The sequence below is a fragment of the Cadophora gregata genome, assembly GCF_030347475.1.
Source record: "Cadophora gregata isolate MNR1 chromosome Unknown scaffold_5, whole genome shotgun sequence".
Classification (NCBI taxonomy): Eukaryota; Fungi; Ascomycota; class Leotiomycetes; order Helotiales; family Ploettnerulaceae; genus Cadophora; species Cadophora gregata.
This window is the reverse complement of record NW_026695928.1, coordinates 2,709,883-2,724,468: the sequence shown is the minus strand read 5'-3', so window position 1 is coordinate 2,724,468 and position 14,586 is coordinate 2,709,883. Positions and strand designations below refer to the sequence as shown.

Sequence of the window (14,586 nt, the reverse complement as noted above, 5' to 3'; positions counted from 1 at the left end):
AATCTACACAACCAAAACTACAACTCATCGTGGGAACTTGGCTCATCATCGCCGCCCTCTGGGCCACCGGCTCCAGCATACAACTTGCTGGTGATGGGGTAGGCAATGTTTGACAGTTTCTCCTTTTGCTCCTCGAAGTCCTCGGCGTTGGCGGTGGCGCCGTTCTCCTCTAGCCAGTCGGTGGTTTCCTTGACGGCTTCCAGAAGCTGGGGATGTGTTAGTAGGGACTCATATTTGGGATGTGGTGGGGAAAGTGCTTACAGTTTCCTTGTCATCCTCATCAATCTTGCCACCGAGACCCTCCTCATCATTGGCCTGGTTCTTCAAGCTGAAAGCGTAGTTCTCAAGTCCGTTACGGGCCTCGATGCGCTCCTTGGTAGCCTTGTCCTCATCGGCGTACTTCTCGGCCTCTTGAACCATGCGGTCAATCTCCTCTTGAGTGAGACGTCCCTTGTCGTTGGTGATAGTGATGGACTCAGACTTGCCCGTTCCCTTATCGGAAGCGGAGACCTTGAGGATTCCGTTGGCGTCAAGCCTGTATGTTGTTAGTGATATTCAGAACATTGGTTGAAAAGAACTTACTCGAAGCTGACTTCAATTTGGGGAACACCACGAGGAGCGGCTGGGATACCAGTAAGCTCGAACTTTCCGAGTTGGTTGTTATCCTTGGTCATAGTTCGCTCTCCCTCGAAAACCTGGATCAAGACTACTGGCTGGTTATCGGCGGCGGTAGAGAAGATCTGAGACTTGCGGGTTGGGATGACGGTGTTACGGGGAATGAGCTTGGTCATGACACCTCCAGTGGTCTCGATACCGAGAGTCAATGGGTTGACGTCCATAAGAACGATCTCATCGGTACCCTCCTCACCAGACAGAACACCACCTTGAACGGCGGCACCGAAAGCAACAGCCTCGTCAGGGTTGATACCCTTGCTGGCCTTCTTGCCTCCAAAGTACTCCTCGATGAGCTCAACGACCTTGGGGATACGGGTGGATCCACCGACCAATACGATATCGTCAACCTCGTTCTTCTTGACCTTGGCGTCCTTGAGAACCTGCTCGACTGGCTTGAGAGTCTTGCGGAAGAGATCAATGTTCAATTCCTCGAACTTGGCGCGGGTAAGAGTCTCAGAGAAGTCGTTGCCGTTGTGGAAAGCCTCGATTTCGATGCGGGTAGTCTTCTGGGAAGAAAGAGTACGCTTGGCCTTCTCAGCCTCACGCTTCAGCTTACCCATGGTCTTGAGGTCCTTGGTGATATCAACGTTGTTATCCTTGTTGTACTTCTTGGCGAAGTAGTTGATGACTCTCTGATCGAAATCTTCTCCTCCCAAGTGGGTGTCACCAGCGGTCGAAAGAACCTCGAAAACACCACGGTCGATAGAGAGGAGGGAAACATCGAAGGTTCCTCCACCGAGATCGTAGACAATGATTTGTCGCTCTCCCTCAGTCTTGTCAAGGCCGTAAGCGATAGCTGCGGCGGTGGGTTCGTTGACGATACGGAGGACGTTCAAACCGGCAATGACACCGGCATCCTTGGTGGCTTGTCTCTGGTTGTCGTTGAAGTAGGCGGGGACGGTAACAACGGCGTGGGTAACCTTGTGTCCGAGGTATGATTCGGCGACTTCCTTCATCTTTCCAAGAATCATGGCCGAGATCTCTTCTGGGGTGAAGGTCTTGGGGGAACCTTGAACATCGACCTTAACGTGTGGCTTGCCATCCTTTTGGACAACATCGAATGGGAAATGCTTCATGTCACCTTGAACATCCTTGTCTGAAAACTTGCGACCGATCATACGCCTATGTCTGTTAGTATTGCACAAAGAATAGGGCTTTGAGGAGAGGGTTGGAAATGCGATGCGCCTCTAGGCCACATTGCGATTTTGAACCACATATCCACTGGAGAAAAACTCACTTAACATCGAAGACTGTTCTCTTTGGGTTTGCGGCAGCCTGGTTCTTTGCTGCGTCTCCGACCAATCGCTCATCATCTGTAAATGCCACGTATGAAGGTGTAATTCTGTGTCCCTGGTCGTTGACGAGGATCTCGACCTTTCCCTTTTGCATCACACCCACACAGGAGTAGGTGGTGCCCAAATCGATACCGATAACTGTAGGGACATTATCAGTCAATGTCTTCCACTTGCGTTGCTGCCAGAATGAAGTTGAAGAGAGATGTGGTGCTCAATGGATCTGGGATTGGAACCCCCCACTCGAATTGAGGACAGCTGTCCAATTGCCACCTGCGACCGGGTCCAGACTCGAATTCCAATCGCAGGTGGATTTGAAGCTCCAGCAGTCTTCGGGACACCCGAGGAAGTTCAAGAGAGACAAGAAAGAGACTTACCAGTGCCATAGCTCTCTTGTAAAGGATCCTGCTCGCCCTCGGCATTAACCTTTCCCACCAACGCCAACGGCGCAAACAGGAGCCCCAAATAGAAGAGCGCCGAGAGGCCCAGCCAGAACGAGCTGCGTGTGCTTCTCGCCATTGTGTATGTGTGTATTCGTACTATCGTCCCCAGTAGGAGGTTCTCAAAGAAAGGGAGGTCAATGGATTGAAACTAAGCCGATCAAATGAATGACAGCCTCTTGCTGGCCAAAGCAGGTAGTGCAGTTGTCGTCTGCAAGTCTTGTCTTCCTCTACAATTGTATTGTAGGTAAGGAAGATGTTGTTGTCGTCTTCGTGGAATGTCGTGAAGGAAGAGGAGGAAAGTTGTTCTTGTCTTGGGGAAAAGAGAAGAGAATGGGGGAGGACGAGCACAGTTTATTAGAGGGACGTTCTTTATCAAGCCAGATAGCTGGGACTTTTGGACACATTACCAAAACTGCGGGCGATGTGATTGGTTCGCTTAGGATCTTTAGCTTGAGGACACACCAGCAAATACCGCTGATCGGCTGGAGAGACAAGGGTCTGCAAACCGCATACGGTGAATTGATTATGCGGAAGGGAGAGAAGGACACATTTATTTAAGGGATTGTTCACTTTATCGAATTGTATTACTTTAAGTGATGGAATGTGCCACTGTATCTATACATGTTCTTTAACCTGTAACCCTAGTTCACATGCCATGTTAGGTTGGAACTGTCCTTTCACCACCTTGACTTTCTCTGTATGGCTCTTGTGGTGGGGGACCAGCTCAGGCACTGACTTAAGGTATGTAGGTAGGTTTTGAGCCTCGAGGCTGAAAAGACATGTGGCAACATCGGGAAAGGACATCATTCCCCTGCGCAGGTACAGCATGCGAAAGTGCCAAGAGCCCGCATGTGTGTGGCGAGTCCAGTGAGTGCCCAGGCAAGGTGGGGATCTGAACAAGACGGCTGAGACACTTCCAAAAAATACTTAGGGTTACCCAAAATAAGTATACTCTATTTCATCCCATCTACCCTGTCATCTCATATCTCGGAAACACCATGAATCTCTCATTTATGCATACTTTAAATCGTGGTATATCATTCTGCTATTTACTGTACAACAACAGTTTGAAACAATAGCTCCGCCAAAGCATGGCTACCTATACCGTCATGGACTCAGGTTTCTGAAAGCTTGAAGTGAATAATTTACTCAGAATCTATAAACACCCAATAAGCAAAGAGGAATAAAGTTTCGGAAGTTCATGCTTTTCTTTCATTTCGATTCGTGTCTATGCTCTGTATGCTTTCTATATATCTGTCAATTGGTATCTCTCAACTCAACTCAACCCGTGCAAATGCAAATCTGTTATTCACACCCTCTCTACCCATAAGCTCAAACCTCACATTCTCCTCCTCACCCCTCACCCCTCCTCATTACATCCTCACTTCACTCCAACAACCCCGCAGCAACAGTCTCTCCCCCACTCCTCAACACAACTCTCGCCCCCGCCTCAAGCGGTACTTGAACACCACCCTCAAAGATAACCCTCACCCTCGCAACCTGTCCCGGCTTCACAATTCTAACCTTCTTCTTCTTCCCTCCTCCATCTCCCTTTCCGCCCTCACCACCACCACCACCACCAGCCGTCCCTCCAACCTTATCCAACACCCCGAGAATCTTGTCCACTCGTCCAGGAGCATGCATCCTCCCACGATGCACATCCACACTGCCGGGGGTCAGAAACTCAAACGCCAGAACCTTCGCCGTAAACTCCTTGATATTCTGGATAGGCGAGCTCGGCGAACACAGCACATCCCCTACTTTGAGATACTGCTCTTCGATACCTGAGAGGTGGACCGTAACGTTCTGGCCTGCGACAGCCCAGTCTACGGTCTCGTTGTCGAGCTCGAGGGCTTTGATGAAACATTTTTGGGAGGATGGTTGAGCTAGAAGTGCGTCGCCTGTTTGTAAGCTGCCGGCTTCGATGCGGCCGCTTATTGAAAGGGGGTTCTGTACGCCGCCGCGGAAGATATCGCCAATTGTCAAGCGTAGAGGCTTAGTGAGTGCTCTGGTGATAGGTTCCGAATTTTCGAGCTCTTCGACGAGAGTAGGTCCGTCGTACCATGACAGAAGGTCCTTCTCTGTAGACTTTTTGGCGATGTTGTCGCCGAGAAGACCGGAACACGGGATGAAGGATACGTTTTTCGGTTGAAAGCCAGCGGCTGTTAGGAAGGCGGAGACTTGGTTTTGGATTTCCAGAAAGCGATCTTGAGACCAAGAGACGGTGTCAAGCTTGTTAATAGCGATTATTATGCGTTGAACGCCCATACTTCTGACTAGGAGGGCGTGTTCTTTCGTTTGGCCTTTGAGCCCTGATTCGAAGGAGCCAGTGCTGGCGTCAACGACGAGGACAGCGAAATCAGCTTGTGCTGCTCCGGCGATCATGTTGGGGATGAAATCGCGATGACCTGGCGCATCTAGTATTGTAAATGATGTTTTGTCGGTTTCGAACTTGTTGGTTGCGATGTCAATTGTGACACCTCGACTTCGTTCCTCCGTGCCTTGATCAAGTACCCAAGCAAGAGCAAACGAAGACTTTCCCATCTTCTCCGCCTCTTTTTTGTAACGATCCATCGTTCTCTGATCGACGACCTTGAGATCATACAATAACCGTCCCATTAAAGTACTCTTTCCTGCATCGACATGACCTACACAATCAGTATAAACCCAGCAAACCCAAGCATGAACCTACCAATAACCACAAAATTCGCCGCATTCTTCTTCTCTGCCTTCTCAAACTCACTCAACACATCTAGATTCTTACTTCTCGCCCTCGGGGTATCATCCAACTTGACAGCCTCCACACCATTCGCAATCTGATCCGCCTTCTTCTCGTTACTCGTTTTCGGTGGCCCTTTGCTGCCTCCTTTCGCTGCTAGAGATTAGTGTTACTGTTCACTTTTTTACTTGAGGGAAGGTCGAGCGGCAGAGGTCGTCGAACCTTTCGACTGTGCTGCGATGACGACGTCATCTGGACTAGGTCCTGCGAAGGGGTCAGCGGTTGTGGGTACGGCTGAGTTGCTAGTATATGGTAGAGAAAAGAGGTTGCTAGAATATGGGCGCGGTGTGGTGGTTGTGGGACTGTTGCTGCTGAACATGGTGTTGGCGAAGGCGGAGGGCTCGGCTTGGTCAAGAGCTGCATCTTCCATGGCAACATCTGGCATTGGCTCTGGCTCTCGCTCTACAACTGTTGGCTTTACCGCTTTCTCATGCGGATTCGAGTCTTTTCGTTTCCGAATGGGAAATCCTCTTGCTGTAGACTTGGTTGGAGATGTCGGAGCCTTCTCTTTCCCAGAGCTCAAATTCAACGTGAGATCCGCCAAAGGTTTCTCAACTCCCGAGCTTTCACTTGACTTCTGCTCCTGGGCTTTCTTTTTCCTCGCCGCTGCCAAAGCCTGCAATTTCGACATCTTAGGCGCTCCATCTGAGGAACCTCCAGGTAGTCCACCTCTGGGATATAGAGGAGGAATGAAGACAGCTTGTCGATCCTGAGGAGCATTCAACCACGGCATATCCTTGAAGAAATCCGCATTTGAAAAAGGCGTCGAGCAATCTGTTAGGTCTCAGTCAGTCCAGTTAACAACTCCCAACATCAACGAAAAGTAAACCCACCTCCACAATCCACCATACCCTCCTAATCCCTATTCACAAGCCCGAGGCCACCACCCCCCCTGTAAATCCCCGCCTTACTGTGTGTCTCTCCACCAATATAAGAAATAAACCCACCTTTAACTTTCTTCTCCTTCTTTTCCTTCTTCGCAACATACGTGCTCACCAAGTATCCAACCGACTTCTCGATATCGTAGTAATAGTGCCACAGCGCTTCCTGTATCTGTTTATCTGTGATATGTGACGCGGTGGCAGGGAGCTCGGCGCGCACTGCTATTGTGCCGACGCGCATGCTTTCTGAGGATGGGTATCAGCTTTATGTTCTTCTATATTTCATTCCTCCTCCACATATATGCAAGTTCTTGCTCTCGTCTGGAATTTCGAGCTCGTGTGGCGGGGTTGAGGAGGGGTATATTCAGTACGGACCTTGATCTTCCTCACTGAGCTCTGCAATAACACAAAGAGTCAGTATAACTCCCATGAACCGCCTTCTTCTCTCTCATGAAGTACAAGAGCAAACATACCCTCCGCTCCATCATCGGCGTATTCCTCCCCACCATCATAATCATCCATCTCATCGTCCAGATCCATATTCTTAACCAACTTGTGGCGCGACATCTTGCCTGTGATTCTGGGGTGCTTCCTTTCGTACTACACGTAGGTCTCGTTCTTGAGCAAGAAGTGAAAGGGAAAATCAAAGTGGAACAGAGGCGGTAGGTTGTACGAGAGAAGTTTGGTCGAAAGAGGGGTGTGTTGGCGGGGTTGACAGGATGGTGTTGCTTAACCAACGGCCATTTTATTTGGTGGGGTTGCAGAGCTTCTCTCGCCTGGTGCCGTCATTGGAGACACCCACAGATCCTGGATAGGATGGGATCTATAGTGAAAGCTCGCCAATCGGGAACTTTACAGTTCCCATAACATCCAAGCCACTGCTGTGCATTTTATCACTTCATTCACATCAATTCTTAAAACAGGTTTGGCCACGATGCACCACCAAATCACTCAATCTCCATTCGTATCTACTTTATTTGATCTTGCTTGACAGCAAGTTCTGTAGGAAATCGAGTCATCAAATATACACCTGGTCCTAGTACAACCTCGCTTCAAATCCCCCATGTCAGATCCACCGAGTGTCAAATCGAGAAATTTACAATTTCGTGTCCATCAAACGCCATCGCTACTTGTTCCTTACACTATTCCATTAAAGTTCAATCAGAGCTTCCTCTACCTTAGGTTGTGGTGCATGGTGAGGTGCTGATGGGAACGAATCTTGAGTATATCCACTGTAGGTTGGTCCAGCAGGTTGCCATGGCTGCTGCTGTGCTGGAGCTGGTTGTTGGGCTGAAGCTTGTTGCTGGGCTTGCCAGTAGGGAGCTTGCTGCTGCTGCTGAGGCGGAGCATATTGCTGGGGAGGAGCTTGTTGTTGTGGGGGAGGAGCGTATTGCTCTTGAGGCTTCTGAGGTTGTCTTGTTGATTGTAGTGGAGAGACAGGTTGCTGGACAGTAGATTGGTATTGCTGGGGTGATTGGTGAGTTTGTGGATACTGTGGTTGTTGCGGATCTGAAGCCTGTTGTGGAGGTGCCTGGCCAGGAGTGTTGTAATAGAATGCTGCATTTGGATCGGCAGCAGGTGACACCGCAGGTTCCGACTGACCATAAGTAGTTGGCGGCTGAGAAGGCACGCTCATTGGTGTCTGAGATCCTGGAGGAGCATTCGTGGGCTGGGCGTGCTGTTGAGGCGGAACACTTTCTGGTGGATAAGATGGCTGCTGAGGAGCATACCCGGTGGAAGGATCTGACGGTTGCCAGCTGCCTGTTCTTTGAGGCTGTACTGGCTGTTGCTGAGGTGGATACTGACCATAACTTTCCTTTCTCTGCACCGGTGCAGGGTATCCAGCAACAGAAGCCCGATTATCGTACTGTTGATATTGTTGCTGAGGCTGCCCATACGAGTATGTTGACTGGGGTCGCGCATATGGTTCCTGGGGAGCATTTCCAGTGTAATAGTTCTCAGCACCTCCGGCAGTGCTCGGCAAATTTGAAGAAATTGACGGATACATAGTTGATACCGGTCTCTGAGGAGGGAGATTGTATCCACTGACGGTGTGCTGGTTGTATGTACTTGACAAACGTTCCTCGAGCATGCGATCGTAATATCTGACGACAGTAGATAGCTTCGCATGAAGATCTAGAAGTGTGTCTATGTCCATTAGCACAACGGCCACATTCATATATGAAATGCTTACCATGTTTGCTCATAGTCTCCCCATACGTTCGAGCCAGTTTCGGTCGAAGCTTGTTGATGCCCTCATACAGCTCTTGAATTTGAGGTTCCCTAAGAATGGTTCCAGGAGGCTGAGTCTGTAATCGGTCTACGAGGGTAGAAAACAAGTTAATATTCTCTGCTTCGACCGGAGTAAGCTCATATTCGTTCTTCCGTAGAGGAACAATTCCAGACGGCGCTGTGCCAGAAGAAGCCTGTTCTTTGATCGTAGCAGAGTGCTTTTTCTTCTGTTCTTCCATATCGGCAAGAGATGCAGCAATTGCCGCTTTTAGATCATCATCTTCTTCCTCAGCAGGCTTGCTCGAAGAGCTCTTGGTAGCTCCATTCGTGGTGGTTTGGGCAGGGGTTGACTGGATCTTTGATTGGGGAACATATCCGGCTCCGGCATGACTATTGACTTCCTCCAAACTCATAGCCAGTGCCCTTTGTATATCCTCATCGAATGTAGACTCTATTCGCGCGCTGCGAGGCTGCATGGATCCGCTCGGTCTATGCTGCTTGATCGGAGAGCGAGGCGACGCAAACGATCCCCCTTTCGAAGACTTATCTGTTAATTTGATATAGCATCCATCGTCCACACGGACTGGCTGGACAATGCCGAGATGCGGAAGAGGTAGGACTTTGGCCGAACACTGCTGGTCGAAAACATTACCACAATTCCGGCAGTGGTGCTTTCGGTTCGTGAAGCTGAAGGCTGTTCTACATCGCATACACACATCTGAATCTGTCCATTCCGGTGGCTACCCTGCTGTCAGTTGTGAACGTACGTGCCGGCCAAATTACTTACTGCATTGCTGAGTAACATACTCTTTGCGACGTCGACCTTTGGAGGGAAATGGAACCCGTCTCGTTGCAACCCCTTATATGTCTCCCCAATGTACGACAGTTCATGCTGTCCTTCTGTAGCAGTTGCCCATGTCTGAATCAGCTCCAATATCTTTGCCTTGACCTCTTCATTGACTGCTGCCCCGCCGTATGCCTTGAGGAGTGAGACGAGGTTATCCATGAACTCTCTTGATGCGATTTCAGCCAGAAAATGCGATCCGCCATTCTTCACACATGTATCCGTAAGCTGCAGATGTGATATCAGTATACATCCTCGCAATATGCTGGCAGGTACTGACGTTGAGTGCGCTCAGTTGGAAGTTCGGATTCTTGTTGCCTATGCGCCGTTTGAGCGAACGCATCGCCTCTTTCGAGCCCACCGTCTTCGACCGTATGATATCCGATATTTCGAGATTAAGGGCAATATCTTCGCTATTTTATGTCAGTCGAAGCCCTACTTGCTGTGGTGAGGTAGAATGCTCACAGTGAGCTCGAGGTAGCCTTGTCTATCTGCTCGTCGAGCTGTGAAGTGGAGGCAAACCATCCTGCCATCATGTTCGGCCACGCGTCACCGGATCTGCTGATGAAGTGTATGTTATTATACTTTTTGTTATTGCGTGGAGCTGCTATGGTATCCGGATCGTTGAGTTGGCAGATGGATTGAGGAGGAAGTAGAAGTTGGAGAGCTGCGTACGATGAGTATCAGGCACGGCGGACAGGGCAGCTGGCTGGGCTGGGCTGGGCTGACAATCGGCGGCTGCGGCTAGAAGCGCTAGAGCTCCCACACTTGGTGGACTTAGTTCGTGACTCTGGGACTTTACAGCGCTGCATTCGTTGAGGATGAATGTATTGATTTTAAGAGAAAAAGAAAAGCTGTCTATGAGTTACATCAAAAATCCTATGTTTTCAGCAATTCTATAGTCAAATCTGGATATACACTCTGGCTTGGCCGAATGCGCTTCTGATGGCACTAAGGCACAATACATGGACGAGGCTCAAAGCCAAGACGTCTTTCATTAGTGGTTTTACATTACCCACGCATTCTTTTGTTTTCTTATTCAGTAAATTTGAAGTGTGTGAAGTAGGTATGGTACAGACATTCGGCATCAAATAAATTTAGATAAAGCAGCAGATCTAAAGGTACCCCAGACTTGCCCCTCTCCCCTCTATCGACGCGAGAAAATGCGTCGCTAAATCTTCGGGCCAGCGAGGCCATGACGACGGCTCTAAGGTTATCCACTGACTGGGCTGGGCGTCGTGGAATCTCGAGAGGCAATGCCAAATGCGTCTGTACCAGAAAGCAATAAAGACAAAACCACACCTTCAACAACAGAGTCGGACCCCTTGACATCTACCACTGTGGCGACCATTTAGACTCTCTCTGGATATCTAAATCACGCTCCAAGACATCCGCAAACTCGGCGAATGAGGTAGCCATTCAAACCTCGATATCAGCCCAACCTTGAGAGCCTGACCTGGAACCTTGAATCAACTCTCTATTTACGGCACTCCACTACATACTTCATTTCATCCGTAGCTGAGGAAAATTACATGCTATCAGTACCGATCCATTAGTGATCAACAGTTGACGGAGGAACAGCTGCAATTGGAGCTGTACCGTCGACACGAGCCGTCCAGTCGCAAACTTACCGCAGCACTTCCCTGAGTCTCGCCACTTTCCAGAATACATTCGCACGGTCGACATGTGTTGAGGAATCATTTACACGCCGCGATATGAGTCCTGCTGCATCAGGCGGACCTCCACATACAAGGGCGTCGTCGGTCAATGGAGGGCCAGTCAAGATGGCGTATGGTTCGAAGGGCAATGGAACTGATGGCCTGAAGGCTGTAAATCGGGTATTTCCACATCTGGATGATCTTGTAGCAATCGAGCCGGCTGCAGAGATGCTGCATTGGCCAATGCGAAGAATCTTGCAGGAGGGAGAGCTGTTAGCTAAGCAAGCCGATACTCACTTGGATTTCAGGCGGCCAGACGTGGCGCTGCAAGAATATATCAAAGCGACCACCATTGCTGTGGACTACATACCTCGGCATAAGGACTTTCCTTCTCTCCAGGCCGATCGAGGTGAATTGCACCGAATGCACGTTGGCTTGAACAAGAGGATCAACGCCCAGCACAGCAAGTTTGCAGAGGTTAAGGAGATCATCAAAGAGAACAATGCAAGGAGCGGGGTGCAACCTAAGATTTCGAAGTCAAAGCCCCATATAGAGAACCAGGAGCCTACCGTGAATGGTCATGCTCGGACACAATCAGTTCCCAATGGACCAGCCAACGGCAATTCTGCCAATCCGAACCGCAAAAAGCCCCCTCCAGTTCAACCAAAACCAAATGCCCTACATGGAAATGCTATACCATCTTCAAAAACAATTTCCGGACAAGAAGACCTGGCCGCACGCTTCGCGCGCCTACGCACTCCGGAACCGAAGCCTCCTGTTCAACAGGACCCTCGAATCAAAACACAACCGATCATCATTCCCGGAAATGTCTCAATTTCTCAGTCACCTTCTCAGGGTACCAGTGGCTCCACGGTCCGCTCTACTGGGCCAAGAGAATTCCCTTCAGTTCCCAAAGCCATACCACGTCACGTCAAGATGCCACTAGATGTGCAAATACCTTCTATGCCACGTGAGCCGGATGCGATATACAGTCCGGCCAGCGGTGCAGAGAACCCGTCTGGAGTGAATCTGCCATCAAGTATTCGAGCTTCCTCTTACCAGAATAATGGAAGGAAGAAGTCGGCTCCACCAGTGTCAAGAGTCGGACCAACGCCAGACGTCAACGATAATAGGAAAGACTACTTCTCTCCCGCTCATACCATGAGCAACGGCGACTACGAGCCAAAGGCCCCGAAACGGCCAGCGCCGGATCTGCCCGCCGGCACTAACATCACAGCAGAGGACCTCTATGAATGTCTCCGTCAACCTGTATCGATTCTCATAGTAGACTTGAGAACTCGGGAAGAATTTGAGAGTGGCCACATCATGGCCCAGTCTATTATCTGCGTCGAGCCAATGACGCTCCGAACAGGTATCTCGGGCGAGCAACTAGAAGATTCGTTGGTCATTGTTTCCGATGCTGAACAGGCTCTCTACGAGCGAAGGGCAGAGTTCGATCTAGTTGTCTTTTACGATCAGTCATCCAAATCAGTCTGCCAAACTAGCTCATTCACTAGAGACAGCAACAGCATATTACGAGATTTCTCGGCGGCTGTGTATGAGTATGGGTATGAGAAGAAAGTAAAGAGACGTCCCGTGCTTCTCGTTGGCGGCTTGGATGCATGGGTGGATCTGTTGGGTCCAAACTCTCTGAAGTCGACAAGTAAAGCTGCGCCGGCCACAACGTCAGGCAACAATCGTTCGCTGGGAAGATTCAGCCGAGGTTTTGATGCGCAACGGAACGGGTTAAATCGTGCTAACACACGTACATCACGTCCGTTGACACAAGAAGAAGAAGCGAAATGGGATCTGGCTATGAGCCAGGAGCCTGCCCCTGCAAGTCCCGCGGCTGATGCTCCATCTGAAGAGTTTGTTTATGCACGAACCTTGGAGGGATTTCTGAACAAATACCCAGAGATGCCAGTGATCCAAGAGTCTATGGTATCAGAGACCCCTGCTCGGCCAACCGAAACAAATTTGGATAAGCTGGAAGACAGCATACCACGCCTTCCAACCAGACCAGCGCCAGCGCTTCCGAGAACTCGGTCAAGCGGTATCTCAGATCGTGGCTCAAGCACTGTTGCTTCTTACAACTCGCCTATTTCTGGCACATCATCCATCACTCAGCTACGAGTGTCACCAGGCCTTACGGGTCTGCAAAACGGTAACTTCTTCTGTTACATGAACTCGGCTATTCAAGCATTGAGTGCAACGCCCTTCCTTCGAAATTATCTTATGGACTTCAATTATCCACATACACTTAAAGTTCCAAAACGGCCAGGGGAGACAAGCGAGCCGCCACAGCTCATGACACGATTCCTTGGTAACTTGATCGCCCATATGTGGGGCGGCCAGTATGATTTCTTGTGTCCTACAACTCTTCGTGTAAGTAATTTATCACCAGGCGCATTGGCCAAGTTTTAAGTTCATTTCTGACAGTGTGTAGGACTACACGATGAGTATACGCTTCAAAGAAGCAGGAAGCGAAAGCAGCCGCAGAGAGTGCTATGGTGGACCAGACAAACAACACGACACGTCCGAATTTCTCCTCTGGTTCACAGACATTCTTGACGATGAGCTTAATCCAGGTCGTGATATTGTCAACAATATCGCTCAAGGCGAGATCCCAGCTACCCAAATACCACGTTTTAAACGCATCCCTTTGATCCAAGCCTCCATGGAGTCATTACAGTACCTCCGGGCAGGGAGACTGTCGATAATCAGTCAGCGCATGGACTCTCAGGAATGCAACCAAACGATCTGCAAGACCTGTGGAGACATTACACGCACTTGGAACTCGTTCAGACAGCTCACCGTTCCTCTTCCTGACAGCCGAGCCCATACGCTGCAGCAGCTCCTCGACACTCAATACGGAACAGGCTCTGCGGATCTAAGGACAGCAATTGACTGCGACAGTCTCACCTGTAGAGGTGCTAAACGCGATAAAGACCTGACGAGGTATCTAACCCGTCTGCCAGACTACCTAGTCATCACCATCGGTCGCTTCCTGTCCCTGGGCTCAGGCAGGAACAACGCCGAAATCACATTCCCAGAAACCGGCATCGACCTCACCAAATACTTCTGTCCCGCCGACGACGTTCCACCGAACTCTCTCGATCGAGAGCATAGAGGTCCTTTCAAATACGACGTCTACGCCGTACAGCAGCACAGAGGTACACTCGCCGGAGGCCACTACTGGACTGTGGCTCGCAGTCCAGATCTACCACGCAACAAGAATGGAGCTGGGGAATGGCACGAGTTTAATGACAAGACTGTTAATCCTTGCACGTTTGCGAAGACGCAGGACTTTTCGACTTATATGATTTATCTTGTGAGGCAGGGCACGCCGATGCGGAGGGCGTGAGAGGGATGTTCGCACTAGAAGCCACGTGTGGCTCGCTCCGATGCATTTCTTATCAGTCATTGTGGTTCCAAAGTTCGGTTGTTTTATTTCATTTTATTTTGGGGCATCATCAAGCAAGCATAGGGTTTAAATTTAGCGCATCATCAAGTAGGCGTTCAGGATTATTTATGTACTTAACGAAAGAAGCGGGATTGGAGTTTCCAAATTTCATTTTCATACCGTACCAGGTTACTTGACATGCTGGGGCTAGCAAGAGTAGCGAGAAAGAATCTGTAATCTGTACCATGCAGTTTTCGCGATGACTTCTCCCAATTTCCACCAGCTTCATTCAAGGATCCATCTGTTCTTCCTAATGTTGTCTTCAATTTTTCATGCATGTATCTCATGTTTTGTCAGAGCGCCGTAGAACACTTTCCTG

General features: G+C 49.7%; 4 protein-coding genes across 5 annotated transcripts; 1 reads left to right on the top strand and 3 right to left on the bottom strand.

Moving 5' to 3' along the window:
- Nucleotides 1-17: 17 nt before the first annotated feature.
- KAR2_4 (ATPase with role in protein import into the ER) lies at nucleotides 18-2,486 on the bottom strand (the record flags this gene model as incomplete). The annotated part of the gene is made up of 5 exons (XM_058505292.1): nucleotides 18-206; nucleotides 262-535; nucleotides 583-1,797; nucleotides 1,913-2,108; nucleotides 2,345-2,486. 5 exons carry the CDS (start codon nucleotides 2,484-2,486, stop codon nucleotides 18-20), a joined length of 2,016 nt encoding a protein of 671 aa, XP_058359849.1.
- A 1,310-nt stretch (nucleotides 2,487-3,796) lies between these two features.
- Nucleotides 3,797-6,994, bottom strand: HBS1 (Hsp70 suppressor, GTPase facilitates ribosomal subunit dissociation; the record flags this gene model as incomplete). Of its 2 annotated transcripts, none has more annotated exons than XM_058505291.1 (4): nucleotides 6,023-6,994; nucleotides 5,352-5,963; nucleotides 5,103-5,282; nucleotides 3,797-5,058 (listed from the first exon to the last, which is right to left on the bottom strand). In XM_058505291.1, exons 1-4 carry the CDS (start codon nucleotides 6,036-6,038, stop codon nucleotides 3,797-3,799), a joined length of 2,070 nt encoding a protein of 689 aa, XP_058359848.1. In that variant the 5' UTR covers nucleotides 6,039-6,994. The 2 variants fall into 2 exon arrangements, with proteins under 2 accessions (XP_058359848.1, XP_058359847.1); XM_058505290.1 differs by having other exon boundaries at nucleotides 6,137-6,994.
- A 226-nt stretch (nucleotides 6,995-7,220) lies between these two features.
- On the bottom strand, nucleotides 7,221-9,682 carry VPS27 (Vacuolar protein-sorting-associated protein 27; the record flags this gene model as incomplete). The annotated part of the gene is made up of 5 exons (XM_058505289.1): nucleotides 7,221-8,218; nucleotides 8,265-9,042; nucleotides 9,090-9,374; nucleotides 9,427-9,559; nucleotides 9,612-9,682. The coding sequence occupies 5 exons, from the start codon at nucleotides 9,680-9,682 to the stop codon at nucleotides 7,221-7,223; spliced, it is 2,265 nt and encodes a 754-aa protein (XP_058359846.1).
- A 277-nt stretch (nucleotides 9,683-9,959) lies between these two features.
- Nucleotides 9,960-14,168, top strand: DOA4 (ubiquitin-specific protease doa4; the record flags this gene model as incomplete). The annotated part of the gene is made up of 2 exons (XM_058505288.1): nucleotides 9,960-13,189; nucleotides 13,251-14,168. The coding sequence occupies exons 1-2, from the start codon at nucleotides 10,862-10,864 to the stop codon at nucleotides 14,166-14,168; spliced, it is 3,246 nt and encodes a 1,081-aa protein (XP_058359845.1). The 5' UTR covers nucleotides 9,960-10,861.
- Between the last annotated feature and the right edge of the window lie 418 nt (nucleotides 14,169-14,586).